The following is a 22,927-nucleotide window of genomic DNA, read 5'->3' on the forward strand; positions in this document are numbered from 1 at the left end:
GAAGTGGTCTTGTGTTTAACTTCCACTACACACAACCAATAAAAAAAATGAGACACTATGAAACTATACAATTCAATTTAATTATGAAAAGCCCCATGGTTTCAAGTGTCAGTTGCAAATTCACTGAAGGTGGGAATAACCCTCCATTCAAGCTAGTCAGTAATCGCTGCACCACGATTCCTGAAAACAAATATTACAAAAGGGCTCTATAGAAAAATCTTTTTATATGACATGATTGCATCATATTCAATAATTCAACACTCTCATTCATTTTGCATTATTGGTGATCATTTCTTTTTTTCTTGAACATATATTTCATTAATAAATATATGTAACCAAAAGTCGGTTTCTCTTCCCATACACACAGTCGTTCACTCTCCTTAATACAAACTTTTCCTACAGTCTTTCCTTCCTTCCCTCCCTGCTTACTCTCTACCTCCCCTGTTCTCCACTTGCACTAGTCTTGTTCATCAATCTCCTCAGAATGTCATCTTTCCTTCCTTCCCTCTTTCAAGTCATTTTAGATTTAACATGACAGGATAGTAGAAAAATATGTCCGATACATAAATGGCACCAATCCTGCCATGTTAGATCCGTGATTTCACCAAGAGAGAATAAGGAGGTATTATAAGAGCTTGGACATCATCCAGCATCCTCTAATTCACTGTGAGAGTGGCACAGCTTTTTGCCTTCCCTGTGGTAAACTTCACTGGCCCGTTCATGTCTACGCTGGTTTCCTTCAGGGTGAGTTTATGGACGGTTCCTAGGTTGTCCAGACGGACAGAGGGGCCTGGCTGGAGCGTGACACCGTTCAGGGTCCAAACGGGGGCCCTGCTGATAGCCACGGAGACCTCACACTGGAAACAGGCCGGGGCCGGGGCGGTCACACTCACATCCTCCAGGTCCCGCACCATCAACAGGGCCTGGGCTGTGAGGGGAGAGGAGAGGAGAGGAGGGAGGAAGGGATGAGGCGGAGGGATGGGGAGGTGGAGGGATGAAGAGGAGAGGGTAAAGGATAAAAAAAGAGGCAACCCAAATAAAGGTATAGAACAACCCCCCCAAAATGTAACAAAACGCCAAGTATCCCCTTTTCCTACCTTCCACCATCAGCTTGGCTTTACTCGTGTGTTCTCCCACCCTGATGCTGTACATGCCCTCGTCCTCTACCGCCACCTGTTGGATGACCAGCTTGTGATAGCAGTCTTCTGACACCAGTTCCAGCCTATCCGAGCCGCCCAGCTCCTCACCGCCCTTGTACCATGTGACCTCGCAGTGCGGCGTGGAGACGGTACATTCCAGAATGACCCGGTGCTTCTCCAGAGCCGTGCGGTCACGGAGGGGCTTTACGATCGAAACAGGGAGCTCTGGAAGAGACAAAACCCATCAGATTTGTATAAAGAAAGTAAAAAAAAAAAAAAAAAGGTTGAGGTTGGTATCAGGTCAACATAAGGTTGACCTTGGATGAGGCTGTAAGGATTTACATCCAGTTTAAAACAAGGTTGCCATCAGGTTGCCAAAAAGTGAAGAGGCCTGCCAGGTAGCCAAAAGTGCAAAGATGACACAAGACCAACTCACCTTCAACCTCCAGGTAGGCAATGGATTCAATCTGTTTGGCCACAAAGCGGATCTCCCCAGAATCCTCTGCTTTGACGTTACACATCAACAGGAAGTGCTTGGTGCCTATGGAGAGGGACACAATTGTGTCTTATTCTGAGTTGAGAACAGAAAAAAGCTTCCTGATTGAATGCATGAACAAGAGTAAAAATGACAGAACGACTGGTGGCAAACTGACGAACCGATTCACTTACGGGCCGACCGAGCCAATCAATCGCACAGACAGATGAGTATTTGCAGTGTTGTGCTCACCCTCTGTTCGTGTCTTGATGGAGCTGGAGGGTCGAATCTTGTGCCCGCCCTTGTACCAGTCGCCTGGGACGTCTTCCACGGAGACCTCACACATGAAGACGGCATTCTGGTCTTCCTGGACGTACAGATCCTCCAGATCCTGCAGGATCTCCAGCTGGCGCTCTGTGGAAGACGGGAGGTCAAAGGTCAAAGAGATCAGGGGAGGATGAGCCTTTTCGGGGGGTGTTTCAAGGAAGTCAAGCCCATTTGGTTGGGAGGGCTGTCGAACCTGAAGGTGAAGCCAATGTGAATATATCTTTAGTCATGAGACAGATGGTCATCCACATGAACCCATAGACGAAACGTGAAGTGCATGACGTGGGACGTGCGGAGGCAAAGGTCATACCATTCACCTCCAGGTTACAGGAAGTAGTCATGTCTCCTATGTCACACGTGTAGGTCCCCGCGTCGGCGCGGCAACACTGAAGAATCTGGCAGAAGCGCTTCCTGCCCATGGAGTAGATGCGATGGCTCTTGCCTGGCTTCAGCTCTGCCCCGTTCTGGAAGATGAACGGACGGACGAATGGATGGATGGACAGGAAGAGGCAGACAGACGTGAAAAGCACTCCCTCGATTCGTTTCATCTTTTACACAGAGATTATCGGGGAACTGATCACAGTCCGCTGATCAAGCACATGTCCATTCTCGGCTCATCATGGCTAACATGATTTAAATCTATGCCTGCGTGTATCATGTTGTGTGACGGAGCGAGTGGCACAGTTACCTTGAACCACTTGGCGTCTACGTTCTGTCTGGAGAACTCACACTCCAGAGTGGCAGGAGCCCCCTCCTCCAGACAGACGTCTGATAGCTTCTTCAGAAGCATCACTGGGGTCTCTGAGACATGGCAAACACACCCACACACACACAAACACAAACACACGAGTGAACAATCATTCAGTCATTCGCTGAGAACGTCAGCCCGTTGAACACACGCTCCCCTTTCAGCAGACACTTGGAACACAAAGTCTCACACCCGTACACATGCACACCAATGCTCACACCCACATACCGATACACACACACCCATACACGTACCTTTCACATTGAGTCTGGCGGAGGTTCGCAGGCCCTCTGCTGAGAAGACGATGGTGCCTGTGTCCTCCAGCGTCAGACCTGATAGGGTGAGCCCGTGGACACGCCCATTGGTGCTCACACGCCATTGGTTGTTGGGTTTGACCCGAATGCCGTCTTTTTGCCATACCCCCTCCACGTCAGTGTGGGAGAGCTCCACCTCAAAGGAGGCCGTCTCACGCTCAAACGTGTCTGTGTCACTCAGAGCCTTCCGGATACTGATCTTACGAGCTACAGGAAAGGAGGGAGAGAGGAGGGCCTGGTGAAAAGATGTGTGATGCGTGTGTGAGTGCGGGCAAAGGGTTGCTGTCAGTTTAGGTGTACGTGTGTGTTTGGTGTGTGTGTGTATCCGTCGCATCGAGTTCCACTCCGGCGGACCGCTTACGCTCCACGTTGAGTTTGACCTGCGTGCGGTCGTGCAGCGTCTCACAGCGGTAGGTGCCGCGGTCGGAGAGGGTGAGGTTGCGTATGGTCAGGCTCCGTCGGCATCCGCTCTGGCCCAGCGTGTGGCGGGGCCCTGCCTGGATGACCACGCCCTGCCTCATCCACTGGACCTCCCCGCTCTCCAGGCTGACCTCCGTCTCCATGGTGGCCTCTCCGTACTCCTCCGCCATTATGGCCTCCATCTTCCTGGTGAACACCACCTGGGCCTCTAGAGGGGCATATCACGGGAAAGAGAAGGGATGTGGAGGGGTGAGGAGGAAGGACGTGAGATCTCTCCGACACAACCTCTTACCCCTCTCTCATCACACCCCCCATTGCTAGGACACTACCTCCCCGGCTTCCCTCACCTCCCTCACTCTTATGCACCCCCCCACCCCCAGCCCCGCCCCCACCTCCTCTTACCCTGGACTTTAAGGGAGGCCTTGGACACCACTTGCTCAGCCTCTGCAGTTATCTTGGAGCAGTCCAGCATCTGGCACTTCTTTATCAGCAGCGTGTGGCACAGGCCATTACTGGAGGCCTGGAAACGTTCTCCCAGGACGATGGGCTCGTTGTCCATGTGCCAGACCAAGGCCACATCCTCGGGGGAGACCACGCACTTGAAGACGGCATCCTCCCCTTCCAGCACTGTGGTGTTGTGGAGCTCTGTGACAAACTCGACCACACGAGGCACTGGGGGGGGGGTGGGGGGGGGGGTTTGAGAAGGAGTTTGCGTTGCAATATAAATCTTGTCCCTTACTAAATCAGTAATTCTTCATGATATATCTTAATCCTTAACCCAGCAGCCACTCCAATCCGACCCTTTAACTCTAATCCCACCCTAAAGAACCCTTGTAATAACACCAGGAGTGCTTACTCTCCACTCGGAGTGCGCAGGCGGTGCGGTCATCTTTAGACTCGCAGGCAAACTCCCCAGTGTCCTCTCTGGTCAGCCGGTGGATGGTCAGGCTGCGCTCCACACCGTCGGCCCGGATGGTGAACCTGCGGCTGGGCACCACCTCCACACCATCCTTCAGCCACTGGACGTCGGCCTTAGGCTTGGTCACCTCGCAGCGCAGGGTGACCATGCTGTCTGCGTGAGCCAGTGTGTCCTTGAGGGGCTGGGCAAAGCGTACCCTCATCTCTGGGTGGGCAGATGGACAGAGAAGCAGGCAGGTCATGTGTTACAATAATGTTTTCAGATACTGTCTCAGGATAATATGTCAGGAAAATGTATCAGATAATGTGTCAGGATACTGTTTCAGGATAATGTGTCAGGATACTCTTAGAACATATGTGTCTAGACAATGCGTAAGGATAATACTGACCTTTGACCAGTAAGGTGAAGTGCATCTCATCTGTGTTGGCATCGCAGGTGTAGTCGCCAGCGTCAGATCGCCTGAGAGGCTCAATGGTCAGGAAGCGTTGGTGGTTGTCCACGCTGGTCTTGAACCGGTCGCCCACCACGGGCGACCAATCATGGAGCCAACGCACCACTGCTCTCTCCTTGGAGACCACGCCCATCAGAGTTATGCTCTCCGCCTCGTAGCCTGTGACTATGTTGACTTCCTCTTTGTTCAGAAAGGTGACAGGGGGTTCTGGGGTGTGGGGGCAAGGGAAGGGAGGAGAGAGTGGAGCATTGTGAGGGGGCGAGTGCAGAGAGAGGGAAGGACAATATCATTTCATCAACACCCACAGTGAGATATGTCTCACATCCAGTTTCCTCAACCGCTCATTGAAACTGGATCAACATCAGCAACACCGCCACATTCCTTACCTAGGACCTTAACGACGATCACCATCTTATCATCGATGGCGTCACACATGTACTTCCCAGAGTCCCCGGGCTGTATGTCAGACAGGATCAGTTTCCTCAGGGTGCCGTAGCTCTCGATGTAGGTCCGCTGGTCGCTGACAAGCAGGCGCTCGTTGCAGAACCACTGGACGGGAGCATTGGCGCGGGACACCTCGCATGCCAGGATGAGGTCGTCCCCGGCGACCATCTCCTGGTAATCCTGATCCCCCGAGTTCCCAAGGATCTCCACAGGAGGTTCTGGAGCAGGAAGACGAGGAGGAGGAGGAGGAGCATAGGAGGAGAAGCAAGAAGAGGAGAAGGAGAATGCAAGAGAGGAGAAAAAACGGAGTAGAAGAGGAGAAGGAGAAGGAGGAGACAAAAATCCAGTCAAATATCCAGTGTATTTGACAGTTTTATTGTGATTGGTCGATGTCTTCTTCCTTACCTTCTACGGTGACCTGGAAGCTGATACTGTCGTCTCCAGCATCCAGGAGGTACTCCCCAGAGTCACTGAGCTCTGCGTTGAGGATGACCAGCGATCGGAAAGCGCCTTCCTCCTCCTCGCAGAAACGCTCGTCGCCTTCCAGCCGACGGCCATCTTTGAACCAGCTGGCGTTAGCATTGGAACGGGAGAGCTCGCATTCCAGCACAATGTCGTCAGAGACCCGAGATCTCTGCTCCCTCTTCACCTCAGATTTCCTCAAAATTTTGACAGGAGCCTCTGGTGGAAGACGTTGGAAATAAAGTGTTACGAAACTTTATTATATGGCAACGACAGTACGAGCGTTCTGATTGGCTAATGGGTAGTCATGCCAGCCGCGTATTGACCTCCTCGCCGGTCTGCGGTCTGATACGGATACTTATTGCCCTCTGACGTCATCTGCGGTCTGATACGAATACTTATTGCCGTCTGACGTCATCTTCAAAATGAGCGATATCGAGGAGTTTTACTATCCAGATGACAATGAAGACATCAACAGCGACGCAAAAATGATTAACTTTCTAAAAGAGCAGAAAAGTGTGAACACAGAGAGAAAAACGACAAGCGCTAGGCAGATTGCTAGGTTTGGTTGCTCAGATTTAAGATTGGTTGCTAGGCAACATCTGAAACACACCGTGAGAAGACTTGAGAGCTGAACAAAACGACATGTTTTAATTGAAAAGATGTTTTAAATGAACAACTTACTAACCTCGACCGTTCGGTCATGCCGGGAAATATCAAACTTCGGCTTTGCCGTATCAAACATTGAAGCCTCAGTTTGATATTTCCCGGCATGACCTCACTCTCGGTTAGTAAGTAGTGAATAAATATGATAAACAGCTACAAAATCAATCACTCAATCGATTAATCAATCTGTTTCATCAAGTGACTATCACCCATAATTGGTTTCATGACCTCTCACCTGAGACGTTGACCTGGAAATCGATGGTGTCGTCCATGGCGTCACATGTGTATTTCCCAGAATCCCCTGGTGTGGGGTGTTGGATGGTGAGCCGGCGGAGGAGTCCGTCCTCACTGATGGTGACATGGCCGCTCTCATCCACCTCTCCTCCATTCTTTCTCCACATGACCTTGGCACTGGGGCGTGACACCTCTACCTCCAGGACCAGGGGGGCACCAGAGAAACATTCCATCACATCCGAAAGTCTCTCAGGTCTGGCCAGTTTCACTGGAGGCTCTGCAGAAGAAAGAAGAAGAATTCATGTATTTGTCCACACCTCAAAAGCCTTCCGTATATATACACATACCATAAGTTCTTATACTTGGCACACTTAAGCAATACAGCCCACACAATATGGTATGATTCCGATGTCTGTTCCTAACTATCATGTTTTCCTGTGATCGTCTTTATTAAATTCAATTAAATAGACTGTATGGTGTGTAACCTGTCTACATATAAAGATAGTGTATACTGTATATATTTTACTAACAGTATAAGAACAGGAAATCATTTATATATAAAATATTTGCAACATAGAGTACTATAAATACCTGTGATAGTCACCAGGAAGGTGACAGAATCATCCTCTGTATCACACACATACTCTCCTGTGTGGTCCACACTGGTTCTGGGAATGACCAGCTTCCTGCAAGCTCCCAGCACCTCCAGGACCAGCAGAGGGCTCTCCTCCACCTCCAGTCCATCACGGTACCACCGTACCTGGGCATCGGCCTGAGAGATCTCACAGCTCAGCTCCAGCCTCTCCGGAGCCCGATGTGTCAACTCCAACTCCGACTCACTGGGGTAGACAATCCGAACTAAAGGTTCTTTGAAGAGAGAGGGTGTCATTAGAATTTCTTGTAACAAAAAATAATTGGAAAACAGCTTCCAGAACCAAACATCCTTACCCATTCATAATTGAATCTGTCCCTTCATCCATTATATCCCATCCGTCAATCCATCCCTCCACACATCCATTCATCTGTCCTCCCTCCTTACCTCCTTCAATTCATCCCTCCATCCCTCCATCTATTCATCCCTCCTCCGTCCTTCCTCCCATCCCTTCGTTCCTACCTGAGACGGTGAGTTGGAAGAACACAGAGTCTCCATCCGTGTCACAGACGTACTCTCCGGAATCTTTTGCCACCGCGCTAGCTACGGTCAACCTCCGGTACGGCCCCTCGGACGTCAGCCTCACGTTGTCGTCCTCCACCACTATCAGGCCGTCCTTGAACCAGCGCACTTGGCCGTTGGATCGTGACAGCTCACACTGCAGAACGATCTCTTCAGAGAGGTGGCGCTCCATCACTACGTCCTCCTTGGGCTCCACGATCATCACCGGTGGTTCTGACAGAGTAGAGAAACAGTTATTAATCTCACAACATGCCACTGTGGATGATTAATGTCACAACATGTCACATCAAACACATAAAGATGAGAACAATGTATGGCATAAAGACCTCCCAATGACAAGGTATAAAAACAAATCATGGGGCGAAGGAATGAGTTGATGGTTAAAAACACTCGGAGGCGATCGTTTTTTAAGCAGCATCAATATTAAAAGAGAGGAGTGGGTTTTTCGAGAAAAGTGTCCGGTTTTGCTCAGAATTCCCCCCCAGCCCACACTACCTTTAACATGGACGGTAAAGGTCATGCTGCTGTCGCCAGCCTGGCAGGTGTAGCTGCCTGCATCTGAGGCCTCGGCAGAGCGGAGGATCAGCCTCCTCATGGTGCCCTCAGCCTGCAGGGTGACATTTTCACTGGGCTGCACCTCCCTGCCGTCCTTGTACCTGGGTGGGGTTAGCGAAGCACAAGGAGACTGATGAAACAGCAGTCAAGTCAGCTTTAGGTGCAACTGGATTTTAGTCATCCATAGTCGTGATAAAACCACTTAAGTAGCCCCAGGAGTCCAAACGCAGCATGTGTAAAGCACATGCAGTCCTGTAACAATTGTATTTTTTAGTTTGGGTGACTCCAAGAAGGAAAGACTTTAAGGTGATTCGTTGGTAGAGTAAATCAACACCCACCCACTAAATGCTTAAAAAAACCCTAGAAGCGCTTTATTTAGTCTTTATCACACCAGAGGGTCGTGGCATCTTCTCTGGAGACCTCACAGTGAAGCACCACAGGGTCCAGCTCCATGGCACTCTTATGGAGGTCATTCTCTGGGATGGCACTGAACGTGACTGGGGGCCCTGTGAAGGAGGGGGTGGGTTTCAGGAAAAGGGAGAATGGTAAAGGGAGGAAGGAAGTGAGAGGAGGAGAGAGATGAAGAGAGGGGGTCGAGAGAGAAGAGGGGAGGAAGAGAAGGTCAGGTACAGTAATAGTTAGACACTGGTTGGTTGAATAGTCTATGGTGGGTTATGCTGTTGTTAGGAGAAATAAGAATGAGCATTAAACAGATGAAATGAAATGCTACATGCTTTTAGAGACACAGTATAATAACGAAATCAGTACAGTAGAATCGGATTTAAAGCAGTACAGTATATTCATCAACCATAAGAAGAAGGTAAGTGAGGACCAACAAAAAGGAGAGAGAGAGAAAATAAGAGTTATGTTATTCATTTAGAGAAGCATTAAGAGTAAATTGTGACATTCCCAACAACATTAAATCCAGCTAAATTAGTGAACCATGAAACGATTAGACATTTGTTATCATCATTCTTCCTCCTCCGTCAAGCAATCACCTTGGACCTCCACCTGAAACGCAGTAACATCATCAATGCTCTGACACGTGTACACGCCAGAATGAGAGAAGTCAGCTGATTGGATGATCAGTGTCCTCCTGAGGCCTTCCTCCAGTAAGTCGATCCCTGGTTGGTTGAAGATCTGCTCTCCGTCCTTGTACCAGTACACCTGAGCGCTGGGATCGGATAGGTCAGAGTGCAGCTCCACCGCCTCACCTGTCCTCATGCTCCGCCTCCTCTCCTCTTCAGGGACGACACAGAATCTGACTGGCGCCACTACAGCCGTTTTGGATTGGTTAATGTGAGAGATGGTGTGAGATGACTTGTTAGCTGGTGATAGGTAGGGTCTGTTGACTGTGAGGGCTACATTCATACAATATGTTGGCAGCTACATGTATGCAGTTACACACCCTGTAACTCACCATCCACTTTGACGTTGAATTTGACGACATCACCCATGGTCTCACAGGTATAGACTCCAGAGTCGGTAGACTCGGCCGATTGGATGACAATCCTCCTCATGTTGCCCTCTGATTGGATGGACAAACCGTCCATCATCTGAAGCTCCACCCCGTCCTTGTACCAGCAGACCCTGGCAGAGGGATGGGACACCTCGCAGTACAGTACCACAGGGTCTCCTGTCTCCATGCGCTTGTTGCTGTCCATCTCTGACAGGGGATTAAACTTGACCACAGCAGCTACAAGTGAACAGACAGAGGGAAGATTGTATCCGAATTTGAGTACTTTTTTGTTTAACAAAAGTTCAAGACAACATGTGCTTGTGGCTGTGTGTATGTATGTGTGTGCATGTGCTGGTGTGTATGTGTGTGTGTATTCCACCTACCTTGGACCTTGAGGACTGCAGAGTCTCGAACTCCGTTGGCGATGAAGGTGACCTCGGCAGTGTGGTCACTGATCCTGGCTCCGTGGATAACCAGTGAGTGCTGAGTCTGGTTCTGGCAAATGGAGAACCGCTCGCTTTTGTGCAGCTGGGTGGAGTTGAGGAACCAGGTGCCTGTCATGGAGGCAGACAGCTCCAGGGAGAAAGACGCGTCACCCCCCTCCAGCACGTCACACTCCTGCAGAGGGGAGCGGATCTTGGGTCCTGGGACTGAAGGAGGAGTTAACAGAATGACACGCGCCAATCAGGGAATTAAACGGGTGTTCTCTTCTACGGCGCGGACAACTATAAGGCTTTAAAAGAAAACAAACAAACGCTCACCCAGATGGACGAACTTGGGGAACTCGACATGTCCGCTGCGGCCATACTTGTTGACGCAGCAGACCCGGAAGCGGAAGTCGCCCTCGTAGGGCACGCTGTCTCCCATGATCTCCACCGAGGTGTCTACGTCCGTGGTCACACCCTTCTGCCACTCCTGGGAACCCACCTCCTGCCTCTCCACCACGTAGATGGAGCGCGTGGTGGCCTGGGAGGAAGTGGAGGCGGGGGCCCAGGACAGGAAAGCACAGTTGGGACGGTCCACGTCCATCTGGGCCCCCACAGGACAGGCGGGGGGGCTGTGTTTGGCAGCTTGCGGAGGTAGAAGAGGAGGAGCGGAAGATCAGGGAATGTAGCCAGAGGAAGGAATGGAGGAATGAAAGAAAGGTTTCGGGATGATAGACAAGGAGGAGAGATTGGAATGGATTGAAAGGGAGGGAAGAGGATGGATAAGGAGTGGAAGATGGGGAAGGAAAAGAGGGCAAGATGGACGGGAAGGAGGTGAAGTGAAAGAAAAGAAGAAAAGAGGGATAAAGTTGACATTGACATGTAGTCATTTAGCAGACGCTCTACACATTTACAGTTCTGTAAAGAATATGTCGATATAGTGATGATTATTGGTCATCTCAACAACAAAAGGCAGCACACATTATCTCAATAATAAAGTCCACCAGACTAGCCAGTAGTGCTAGTTGAGTTCCCACCTTTGACCTTCAGCCTGCACATGGTCTTCGACCTTCCCGCCACAAAGGTCACCACCCCTGTGTCCTGATAGGCCACGTTGACAAAGACCAGGATGTGGGTTTTGCCAAAAGACTTGAGGATGATCTGTTGGGATTCTCGCAGCTGCAGCCCATCTTTGTACCAGTAGACCTCCATTTCCTCTTCCTGTACCTCCACGCAGAAGACAGCGTTCTCCCCCTCCAGGACCTCCAGCTTACGGGGGAGCTTACGCACTATCGTGCCTGGAGGAGGAGAAGACGGAGAAGGAGGAAAGGGAGAAAAATAAGGTTGAGTAGAAAGGAGAGAGATTATGTACCAGAAAAAAACGGTATGTATGTCATTCAAAAATGAATATTTGTGAAGCGCAAAAGGTTTTGAGAGAAAAAAACTGTATTTGAATGCAACGTTCTAGTCCCTTTGCTCAAGCTGTGGCTATATTTTGTGTTACTTGTGTGGACCGTGCTTCTGCCTCCTGGACAGGTCATCATTGTAAATGAGAATTGGTTCTCAATTGATTTTACCTGGATAAATAAAGGTCAAATAAATATTTCTGTCATAATTTCCGCATGACAACATGTAGTGTGCAGTCACAGATTATGTTGTGACACCTGCTGTGTAATGCAAAAACTACAAAGCAGATGTGTATAATTTTTTTATTTATAGAGTGAGTTTACGTGTCAATGATCTTTGGAATATGTTGTGATACTGCTGAAATATTTGGGGATTTTGAATGGATGTGCTCAGCTGCGGCTGGGAGTATGCTTATTGACATGCAAGCGAATAAAACAAGGTCCCTGCCAAGTCTATGTTTAGTCATTGGAAGAAGATTCATGACAATAACATCCAGAGCACCCACCTTTGACAGTCAGCTCTGCAATGCTTTTGCCCCCATCGGGCATCTCACAAAGGTAGACCCCGTCGTCATCCGCTCCCACGTCGCTGATAGTGAGCCAGCGTTTGGTTCCCCTCTGCTCCATCCCGTACTTGCTGCTGGGCTGCAGACGTTGATCCTCCAGGTACCAGGCCGCAGGGATGGACTCTTCCGGAACTTCGCACTCCAGGACCGCCACGTCCCTCTCGACCACCTCCACGTCTTTCAGCGGGCGTTTGAACCGCACCGGAGGGCCTAGGTCGCAAAGGAAGTAACGGGAGGAAGTTGCGATGACATGAGCTTTACAAGCACATCGAGAGGGCATGCTGCGTGTTCTCATCCATCAAGACAGCGCCGTGGTATTCAGGAAGGTGTAATTTTTTGGGAACTCAAGGTAGTACCAGTGGGCAGGGGTTACTCAGTTATAAATGAACAGAAACTTTCACACACAGAAGCCTCATACCTTTGTGTTGGTTCAAGTGCTAAATATAGAGACTCATGCAAGCATGGAAGAAGGAGATTGGCCGGGGGATTCGCGTGGGGAGTCTGGAAAGGCTAGGGAAGGCCGGGGGGAGGTGGGGAGGCAGGGTAAGGCTGAGGAAAGAGGGGTGGGGGGCGGCAGGGGAAGGGGCGCGGGGGCCCGGGGATTCTAGAGGAATAGGAGAACGTTTAACACTACAGGATGATGGAGGTTGTAAACAAGTGACATCATAGATCATCCGTCACCCCATTAACAGATGGTAAGAAGAGACATGTAACCATTGGACCTGTCACTCCTGTTTCTCCCAGGATGCATTTCATAGTGATGCATTTCATCACTGTATGGATCACTATAGCAACTGTTCTGTTGTGGAGAGTCCCCATTAGATGTGCACATACAAACTTACACCACAGAGGACATGTAATAGACAGGGACAGCTGAATAACTGTAGGATTATGTGTGTATTGTGATAGGATCAGCACAAAATGATTACCCATTATGAGGATAATACAGCTTATTTACAAAATGTATAAAGTGCAATTAACCAGGATATTAACAGCTGATCATATAAGGCTGCTTCTCATGGAAGAAGAAAGAGAGGTGGAGGGAGAGAGTAAAAGGAGTTACAGTAGAAAGAGATGTGAAGAGAGATGGGCAGGGTGTAGGGGAAAGAAAGATAGATGGAGCACTGGAGAGACAGATGAGGGATGAGAGAAGGGAGAATGGAGAAAGAGAGACGGGCTGAAATAAACCAGTTCCATACTGTCGTGCCAAGGCACTGGCCTACCTTTAACAGTGAGGTGAACAGCGCTCAGTGTGTTTCCCAGGGCATTGGAGGCAGCGCACACATACAGTCCTGTGTCCTGCTGCTTGCAGTACAGAACCTTCAGAGTGTAGTAGCCCTCTCTGTCCTCGAAGATGAGATGCCGCCTCCCAGCCTCTAGGGGCAGCCCATCCTTCTTCCACACAATCTCAGGCTTGGGCTTCCCTGTCACCAAGCACCGGAACTTGGCGTGCTTCCCTTCGGATACCGCAAACTTTTTCACTTTGGACGAGTTCAGGTGGGGCTGTTCCTCGGGGTAGCAGCGTGACGATCCGTGCCGTCCGCTCCGCTGCCTCCCTTCTCCGCTGGCGCGTGGTGAGGGATGTCCATTGGAGTAGCCGTTCGACGGTAATGGCGTCGCCCCACCTTCCTCTCGTTCCGGGATGGGCTGGACGAGCAGGACGGCTCCCGCGAGTGCCTCCCCGTGGCGGTTCATTGCCCTGCAGGTGTAAACGCCGCCGTCGGGCATGCGAGTGCGGTAGATCTTCAGCTGGCACCAGCCGCCCTCCTGGCATCCGGTCGCGCTGAAGTGGGAGCTCTCGAAGATGTCGCCGAGCTTCTTGCCGTCCTTCTCCCAGAAGACCTCGGGGGACGGCGTGCCCCAGAGCTTGCAGGAGAAGGCAGCGTCCTCACCGCGGTCCACGCGGAGAGACAGGGGCTTTATCAGGAAGCGAGGTTTGTCCTCCGACGGTTCAACCGTCTCTTCCTGTTGTTCCCTCGCCTCTCCGTCTCTGTCTCGCCTCTCTACCTCCCCATTCTGTTGCCCCTCGAATGTGCCGTTTGGCTGTGACACCTGCCCATTCTGTTGCCCCCCATGTTCCCTGTCCTCTAATCTAGCCTGCTGCAGCCCGTTGACCTCCATGCTGACCTCCCCTTCCACCTTCAGGGTAGCGGCAGCATACGTCTCCCCTACGCAGTTCCTCGCCTTGCAGATGTACTGGCCTGCATCCTGGAGGGTCACGCCACAGATGGTGAGGATGTAGGCCTTGCCCTCTTCCGAGATCCTGTAACGTCCCTCCGGAACAATGGCCTCTGTTTTTCTCTCCCACACCACCTCTGGACGAGGGTCACCACCAATCTGGCACTTCAAGGTGGCATCGGTGCCAGGCCTCGCAATCACAGGACGTGGGTAGCCCAGCACGCGAGGGGCGCCGCCAAAGATGTCCATGATGGACGGGGTGGATTTGATTGGTTCTCTGTGGAATTTAGCTGACTGTAAATGGTTGGTGGCGTGCAGAACGAGGACCAAATGACTCTCTTTACCTCATGAAGCACTGATGAAGAAAGAAAACAGATTTAGCTATAGAATTTGTAACATTTTTGTTGTTGTTGTTTATTTCAGTTGTATCAGTTCATCAGTTATTATGATTTTAGTATATCAGTGCACGAATGGAAATATTACATTTGAACACAGTATAGGTCAATTAACCTTATTATAACACCCTGCTCAGCCTAGATGTGATGTGTATCATTCCTATGGCCTTTGAAAACACTTGTTCTTTTGTCAGGATAAAGAACGGACTTTGGAACACACAGGCGCCTTACTCTGTTAACCTTAACTCTCAGCTGGTGCTGTTGCTCACTAGGGCTATGTTGTTAAAATAGTCTGTCCAAAAATGGCAGAGGCTTTGAGGCCTCTGTGTCAGAGCACTGGGAATCAACATATGAACACATGTACCTGTACTTTTAGTAACTAAATACTATCTGTACTAAATACAGTACATACTGTGAAGTATGGGTGCACTTGCTTTCCCCAGTATAATGGAACTGTGGAAGAACTCCCTAAAGTGCAAAGTGTGAGTTCAATCAAACTTTCTAATACTCTCAAATAGATCTGGAGCAGGTCCAGCCTATATAAAATGTGCCGACCGATACAGAAAACATTACATAGCCCCACATTTAGACACAGTACATTTAGAAACCGGATTTTGAAAACTAGCGTATTCATTTTGTCTGAGTGCATATGTCCATAGTTAGACCTGTCAGAAACCAAGTGAGCTCTTGACATTCCCGTTGCATTGCTTATCAGCTGTGAAAGCAGTGCATGTCTGTGTGGTTGAGGCTTGTAAAGGTGCATGTTCATTGTATGGTTGCTAAGATCTCAGCTAGAGGGAGTCAGGTAGCTGAGCGGTGAGGGAATCGGGCTAGTAATCTGAATGTTGCCAGTTCGATTCCCGGTCATGCCAACTGACGTTGTGTCCTTGGGCAAGGCACTTCACCCTACTTGCCTCGGGGGAATGTCCCTGTATTCACTGTAAGTCGCTCTGGATAAGAGCGTCTGCTAAATGTAAATGTAAATGTAGCTGAAGAAGGGGTGACCCAGTAACTAGTGGCGGGGGCTTTCCCCTTTAAGACAAGACCGTTCCGATTTCATCACACATGTGAGGTGATACTGAAGACTTGCACATAGATTCTCCCTTCAGAGTAGTAATGAAATGTGTTCATTTAGAAGACGCTTTCGTCCAAAGTGACTGAGAGTACAGGGGATAGTTGAACCTGCAACCACTTGATCTGCAGTCAAATGCTTTACCAATCAACCTTTCCCACCCCCAAAGCCACGTGCTTCTGATTAAATGTCACAGACAATTGCATTGGTTGGATTGTGTTTAGGTTAATAACTCTACCTCAAGCATTTGACAACACTAGTGGTTTGACTACAATGTTCTCTCCCAGTAATATTTACAAAGCACAAAGGATCGTAAATGCACAAGGTAATAACAAACATAGTAAACTTACCATTAATAGTTATATTTAAGTATTTATCTAGTCTAATCAGCAATGGCTTATTTGCCAGTTTGCTAATCACTGCTCTTTACAGCTTCCGCCCTGGGTTCAAGAGGATATTATCCCTGTGTCCGCAGCTCTGATTTGATCGCAATGAACTTTGACCCTGCCAGAGTAAGTGTTTCTGAGAGTCCTTAAAAATGGCTGACGTCTGTGTGGTCTGGATTCAGCTCCGATACCTCCAATCCTGGCTTGTATGATCCGTGTCGTCTCTTTGAGTCGTGTCCCACAGTTGAACTGAGTCCAGGGTTCTTGTTCTTATTTTCTGAACTCTCAGGTCCAGTTCTCCTAAATCTTTTTCCAACCTGGAGGCTCTGAAGTCTCAAGATGACGGCTGAGGTGAAAAACGGGGAATCCGCAATCTCCTTGTCTTCTTTGGTTCAGTGTGTGTGTGCAGGGCAGCGCGTGGGAGAAGTCTGGAGGTATGGAGACTCACTGTGACCACGTTGACTCCTTCTTCTCTGACGGGCTACCACCTCAAGTCATGGAGAGAGCAAGAGAGGGTGAGAGAGAGAGGGAGAGAGAGAAGTCTGGACATACCATAGAGCTTGAGATAAAGGGAGAGACAGAAAAAGTATGACTAAGAGAGTGGCAGAGGACTGACTAAGAAAGAGAGAGAGCATTAAATGGTTTTGCAGCTGCTGCAGCCATCCCCTAAAAATACCCCCAGCTCTGCTGATGGATGGGGGGGGGGGGGGGGGCAAGTGGGGAGGGGGGCAGGGAGATAGAGTCGGGCCCTCCATTCACCAGCCCCTCCATGATGGCTATAGATAGTCCGGTGAGCAGCTCTGTGACGGATCACTCAGCTTACCAGGGGATCTGGAGGCTGAAGAGCAGGAGACCACACCTGCTCAAACACAGGGTGACTCCTGGAGCCGGGAACACCAGCTGATCTCTAGCATACATATGTGTGGTGTATATCAGACCTGGGGTCAGTCCTGTAGACTGACAAATACTTGGGATACACTTGACTTGTCAGTTAAAGCAATGGATACCTGCCCCTTTAGGCATTGTCATTAATATGTATCATGAGTCATTTGATGTTATCTGAAAGTCAGAGTTTCCCTTCTTCAGAGTTTACAGTCTATCTACAGATGTGAGACAATTGTACTGATAAATTACTTTAAAGTTACAAAATAATGTTGCGAAATGAGAGGAGACAAAAGCAAGGCTACCTCAATTTGTTGTACTTGTGCAATGACAAATAAAGATATTCTATTCTATTCAAAGTATAACTGTGGACTTGGAAAGAACCATCTCATGGAACCATGCTATTGTGTGTGTGTTTCCTGATACACAGCCAGGGAGATAAGGATATCTCGTTCTCACTGCTGTATCTCTCACTCACTCACTCACTCACTCACTCGCTCACTTTCTCTCTCTCTCTCTCTCTCTCTCTCTCTCTCTCTCTCTCTCTCTCTACAGGGGACTGAGATATGAGAGTGTTGTCTGCATCTGAGCCTATAAAGTTCTGGCACATTCCGTGTGTGCGTGTGTCTGTGTTGTGGCGTCTGGATATCATGTCCTGTGTTTGATGGAAATGGTGGCTGCAGGGCTGACGTCACTATTGAAAGCCTCTGGAGGGTTTGTGAGTTAGCTAGGACCCCTAAATACCCACACAGGCTTCATCATATCTCTGAACACTAGCTGATGTTACAATACTTTGCTGGCCTAAAACCAAGAGAAAGCTCTACAGGGGTAACAATAGAACTGTACTTGGTATAGGAACATTCAGTTGAATGGTAAACATGTTCTGTGATCGTCTCCTGGTGACACATTTGAATCCGGTGTTGTCACTCACTCACACACACGCGCGCGCACACACACAGACACACACACACTGGACCACTCAATCAGAGGATAGCTGGGACAGCTGTCACAGACGGATGCCGGTCTTAGGTTCTACAGGATCCTGAGTTCTATTAGGATGATGATATTTCTGTTAATCTGAATGTTTTGTTTGTATTACTGTAAGAATATGTTGTTATTTGTTTGTTATTTAGTCGGTTATTGGGTGTGCTTTGCCTTCGGCAAGGGCACAACCTTTGTTCTCTCACATATATATTATTGGGTGTGCTCAAGCCTTCGGCGAGAGCACAACCTTTGTTCTCTCACATATATATTTATTTATTTATTATTATTTATTTTCGCCCCCCTAAGGATCAGTCAATATTTGGACTACATACACAACGGCGGTGTCAAAAGGTTCGTCTTGGTAGCGATTGCGTTGGTTGTATTTTGATTTACGTTCCATTGCATGGTTTAAGTAGAAATTGCGTTTTTGTGGTGAAAAGTGAAGCTAACGGTGGCTAATTTGCTAGCCACAGTCACTGACGTTACTAACATCACTACGTCACTAATATCACGAAAACACGCGTGACTACCTGTAGCAGAACATTCGTTTCACATCTGTTAACTTGGGGGATAGCTAGGCTAACTATAGCTTTACTGCAAGGCAGCTGCAGGAACGCCACAAGCAAAGAGGCCAGGGTGATAACTATTTACTCATTTTACTTTGTGATGTGAAACACAATTATGAAATGTAATGTACAATATTAGCTGATATTATTAAGGAAGTAGGCCCACATCTACTTTTGGAAACGGTAGTCTACTATTTCACTGAAGCATTAGCATCATGACATTAGCCTCTGTTGCCCGGGCAACACATACTACAGTGGTCTATGATGCATCTGTTTTCAATCTTTAAAATAAACATTCCTCACAAATACATTTTCGTTGTAGGATTTATTATGACATTACAAGTAAACGATTTGTGGGTGAAATTATCATTACCTGTGGTTTCAAACCAGTGTTGCTCACTGCAACGCTGTAGCCTACGCGAGACACTACAAAAACATCTACACAGCTGTAGGAAGTCAAACGGCGACAGAACATGTTCGGCACTCCCCTTACTTAAATCAAAAGTCTATCTAAATACTAACCTGAACTTCATTGCCACAGCCTAAACGTTGTCAATCTGTTCATGAAAATAATTAATTTCAGCCTAAACCGTACAACGGAACGTTAAATCCAATTCAAACAACGCAATCGCTACCAAGACGAACACAGCAGTAGTCTACTAGTACTGTACCGTAGTAGTACAATTTACCGGGGCAGCTTCTCCACACAGGGCTATATCGCATTTTGCGTTGTTCCTGACAATGATCGCTAGTGAGCTTTTTATGAATGAGCGATTTTCCACTAAATAAATGTCAAGCTTATTTACGTTTTGGGGGGCATATTTTCAGTTAGCAGATGGGACTGTCTGAATCGCGATTCCATCTTCTACTGCCGGGTAACGTCGTAGAATAATCTTAAAAGGGGGTTCTTTATTAATGAATGAATGCAATGAGTAGGCTACATGCCTGAAAATACCACAAGAAGGGAAAAACTTAAAATGACGTTTAAGTCATAGAGATTAGGTCCATTTTTACACCGGTCTGCCAAATTTATTCGTTTTGATTCAACGATGAGGCTGCCTCTTGCAGGGGAAATGAGAAGACATCTATTTCATTCTACACTTCACTCGTATTTTCAGTTGTAAATGAGCAGCAAAAAAAAATGCTTTTAAATCTATTTAATCTTTATAAATAATAAGTATGCATTTTTATATAAAATATATAGAAATATCAGTTGTAAAAATGTCATCCAAAAATGGACCCCTGTGCAACCGACGCAAGCAAGCACACCCTACAATTTCCCCAGATATTGTACCCTCTCTAGTTTAGGCTTACAGTATTACGGTGCTAGATGACCAAATTAATAGTCGGCTATAGTTTATTAGGCTGGCAACCATCAAAAAGCAATACCAAATGAAACACAAAATGATAACTTTATTGAGAACAACATTTAGTCAAGCATCTGTGATTTGAGAGAGAGAGAGAGAGAGAGAGAGAGAGAGAGAGAGAGAGAGAGAGAGAGAGAGAGAGAGAGAGAGAGAGAGAGAGAGAGAGAGAGAGAGAGAGAGAAAGAGAGAGAGAGAGAGAAAGAGAGAGAGAGAGAGAATGTGTGTGTATGTGTGTGTAAGGGTGGACTGTAACTGATGATGTCATATGTGTGTATGTCTACATGATCTCTGTGTAGTGAAAGACAGAGAGAGAGAAAGAGCATGAGTATGCATGCATGATGTTTGTTAAACATCTGAACAACAGCCGCATATCAGTTTGCTCGACAGCCACTGGAGAAACCTGTCAATCATAAGAAAAAACATAAAATGTAATCTGCCATACCAGTACGCATTCTCACATCCTTACAATGACTGTCTTGATGTCTTTACCCACATTCAACCACCCCCTCCATTTAGCCTTTCTGCTATCTGTCCTCACCTCTTTCCCACATTCTTCCTTTTCTTTTTCTCCTCCTTCACATCGTTTTCAGAGTATTCCTCTGGCTGTTTGTTACTGACTTCCAACACAAGCAGTGGTTTGACATACAACTGTGTTTTGGCCGTCTTCTCCCCTTTGCCGGTGTTCTTCCTCTCCCCTTTGCCAGGCTTCTTCTCTTCCGTCACATCCTGAAAGCAGAACACAAGCTTACATGGATGAATCACTGAGCTGAGAAAAAAATGGAACCAATGAAATCATGGTTCTTTTCCAGCCTCATTAGTCCGCAATGTATTTAATTAATTTAAATGTATTTATGCTTTAACAGTGAATATCATCATATATTTGCCCATGATGATAATGACCTACCTGTTGGAGCCCTTCCAGTCCTCCTTGGAGCAGCCTCTTTACATCAGCGCTCAAGTGGGTGATTGGTGTCAGACGAGGGGGGGGTAAATACCCCACAGCAGGCGGAGTCTCAGGCCTGCTAGGAGTCACAACTCCAACGGTGACACGGTTGAGGGGAGTCAAAGCCCGGGGAACCTGCTGGTCGAAGAGGAGGGCCTCGGGAGTAGGAGGAGTCAGAGGGGGGGATTCCATGGCGTCGTCCTCAATGGTGAAGGGGACCACAGGAGTGGTCTCTGTCTCAGATAGATCCTGGGGAGACAGAGTCACAAGAGAAGACATCACCTTTTGGCATGTGGGACCTGGGATCTTTCCATGGCTCTTTAGGATGATAATCAACAAACAGTGCCATGCCATACCTTGAATCAAACAATAGCTGAATAAACGAATACGTACAGTACGTCTGTACTGATTACTTACAAAGCGTTGGATGGAGGGCTTTTCTTCCTGAGAGGGTTGGACCTGTGGTGGGGAACTACACACCTCGGGTGGTTGGATCCTCTCAGTGCAGGCCCTGCAGGCCATGCGTAGCTTCTTAACCTCTTTCTGCCAGTTCTTCAGGCCCGTCAGATTGAAGTCATCTCTGCAGTCCTTCATCACCTCTTGGATCAGCGCATCGAAATCTTGGCTGACCCGTATATATTTCTGCGCCTGAATCCTCTGGAGCCTTCTCCCTCTGACGTTATAAACCAGTCTTCTCAGAGACGCACCCATCAGGCCTTTTCCCTGGCTCTTCACACGAGACATCTCTTTGAAGTACTCGTTGGTGTTCAGGATCTCCTCCTTGGTTGTCATAAGGTCCTGTTCCAGGGCAACCAGGGATTTTTGGAACCTTTTCATGACCTTTTCTCTTGTGACACGGGACTGCCTGTCGCGCCTCTTCTGATCGTGTAGCATGGTGGGGTGCACGTCATTAGTGATGCAAGGCTTGGTCACGGCTCTCACAGAGGAAGGAAGAAGGCCCTGGGCTTCGTAATCCATAACAGGATTCTAGGGAGACCAAGAGTAAAGTACAATGTGCAGGAACAGGGCAGACAGGAAAATGTGAAAATATGAAGATCCATATGGTGAGGGAGGAGGTCAGGTGGGTCAGATGGCTGAGCAGTTAGGGAATTGGGCTATTAATCAGGAGGTTGCCAGTTTGATTCCCGGCCCTGCCAAATGAAGTTGTGTCCTTGGGCAAGGCACTTCACCCTACTTTCCTCGGGGGAATGTCCCTGTACTTACTGTAAGTCGCTCTGGATAAGAGCGTCTGCTAAATGACTAAATGTAAATGAGGGAAAAGCTGATTCAGCACTAAGAGAAAAAGACAATTCATTGACCTTTTGCCACACACATACACATACCAGGCTTCTATCCGGAAGTGGATTCTGCTGGCGGTCACGGTCCTCATCAGACTGTGAGTCAGATGGAAACATATTGTTCACACAGTCTATCTTCAAAATGTAATGTACCTTGATGCTTTTGATGCACAAACTGACCAGAAAATCTCTCTCGCTGACTGAACGGAGAGAGAGGTCATCGTAATCTTCGGTCTGACGGATAGTGTTCCCACCACGTTCCACTTCCTATATTAGAGACACAGTCACTCAGAGGTATTTGACCATGTTTGCTATTTAACCATTTAAGTGTATGTAAAATAAGGATCTTACCAATTCGGTGTCATCCCTTTCACCTATCGCTATGCATAAACAACTGACCAGAAAATCTGCCTCATCGAGTGAATGGAGAGACAGATCATCCCGATTTTTCCAATCCGTTTCCACCTCTTCAATAGTTGTCCCATCATGGTCAACTTTCTACATTAGAGACACAGTCACTCAGAGAGGTTTATGTTTGCTGTTTAAACATTTACATTTAAGTTGATATAAGGCTCTTACCATTTCTGCGCCGTCCATTTGTCGAACCAGTATCCGTTTGGATCTCTTTCCACTGTCCCCACGACGGTGATCAAGATCATCAAACTGTGTCAG

General features: G+C 48.1%; 2 protein-coding genes across 2 annotated transcripts; both read right to left on the reverse strand.

Moving 5' to 3' along the window:
* Window positions 1–58: 58 nt before the first annotated feature.
* obsl1a (obscurin like cytoskeletal adaptor 1a) lies at window positions 59–16,777 on the reverse strand. Its single transcript, XM_067260494.1, has 25 exons — window positions 16,180–16,777; window positions 13,408–14,717; window positions 12,125–12,394; window positions 11,250–11,510; window positions 10,549–10,857; window positions 10,171–10,437; window positions 9,749–10,024; window positions 8,720–8,834; window positions 8,269–8,429; window positions 7,714–7,986; window positions 7,191–7,466; window positions 6,601–6,876; window positions 5,643–5,918; window positions 5,180–5,455; window positions 4,731–5,000; window positions 4,280–4,546; window positions 3,826–4,095; window positions 3,365–3,631; window positions 2,944–3,210; window positions 2,630–2,742; window positions 2,252–2,405; window positions 1,867–2,028; window positions 1,576–1,680; window positions 1,098–1,364; window positions 59–928 (listed from the first exon to the last, which is right to left on the reverse strand). The coding sequence occupies exons 2-25, from the start codon at window positions 14,609–14,611 to the stop codon at window positions 657–659; spliced, it is 6,654 nt and encodes a 2,217-aa protein (XP_067116595.1). The 5' UTR covers window positions 14,612–14,717; window positions 16,180–16,777; the 3' UTR covers window positions 59–656.
* Window positions 16,778–20,251: 3,474 nt separating this feature from the next.
* LOC136966321 (uncharacterized) lies at window positions 20,252–22,914 on the reverse strand. Its single transcript, XM_067260799.1, has 7 exons — window positions 22,835–22,914; window positions 22,436–22,753; window positions 22,301–22,351; window positions 21,375–21,944; window positions 20,919–21,206; window positions 20,553–20,740; window positions 20,252–20,414 (listed from the first exon to the last, which is right to left on the reverse strand). Exons 4-7 carry the CDS (start codon window positions 21,933–21,935, stop codon window positions 20,360–20,362), a joined length of 1,092 nt encoding a protein of 363 aa, XP_067116900.1. The 5' UTR covers window positions 21,936–21,944; window positions 22,301–22,351; window positions 22,436–22,753; window positions 22,835–22,914; the 3' UTR covers window positions 20,252–20,359.
* Window positions 22,915–22,927: the final 13 nt, after the last annotated feature.

The sequence above is a fragment of the Osmerus mordax genome, chromosome 22 (genome assembly GCF_038355195.1).
Source record: "Osmerus mordax isolate fOsmMor3 chromosome 22, fOsmMor3.pri, whole genome shotgun sequence".
NCBI classification, from domain to species: domain Eukaryota; kingdom Metazoa; phylum Chordata; class Actinopteri; order Osmeriformes; family Osmeridae; genus Osmerus; species Osmerus mordax.

What these genes read in the sequence shown, in the direction of transcription:
- obsl1a (XM_067260494.1), bottom strand. Translation starts at nt 14,611, where the DNA reads ATGGACATCTTTGGCGGCGCCCCTCGCGTGCTGGGCTACCCACGTCCT. An exon ending in TGTTCACCTCACTGTTAAAG is followed by an intron (nt 12,395 to 13,407) that starts GTAGGCCAGTGC and finishes TTTGCGACCTAG; the next exon opens with GCCCTCCGGTGCGGTTCAAA. An exon ending in TAGACGCCAAGTGGTTCAAG is followed by an intron (nt 2,406 to 2,629) that starts GTAACTGTGCCA and finishes TTCATCTTCCAG; the next exon opens with AACGGGGCAGAGCTGAAGCC.
- LOC136966321 (XM_067260799.1), bottom strand. Translation starts at nt 21,935, where the DNA reads ATGGATTACGAAGCCCAGGGCCTTCTTCCTTCCTCTGTGAGAGCCGTG. An exon ending in AGCCCTCCATCCAACGCTTT is followed by an intron (nt 21,207 to 21,374) that starts GTAAGTAATCAG and finishes CTGTCTCCCCAG; the next exon opens with GATCTATCTGAGACAGAGAC. An exon ending in AGGAAGAATGTGGGAAAGAG is followed by an intron (nt 20,415 to 20,552) that starts GTGAGGACAGAT and finishes TATGATTGACAG; the next exon opens with GTTTCTCCAGTGGCTGTCGA.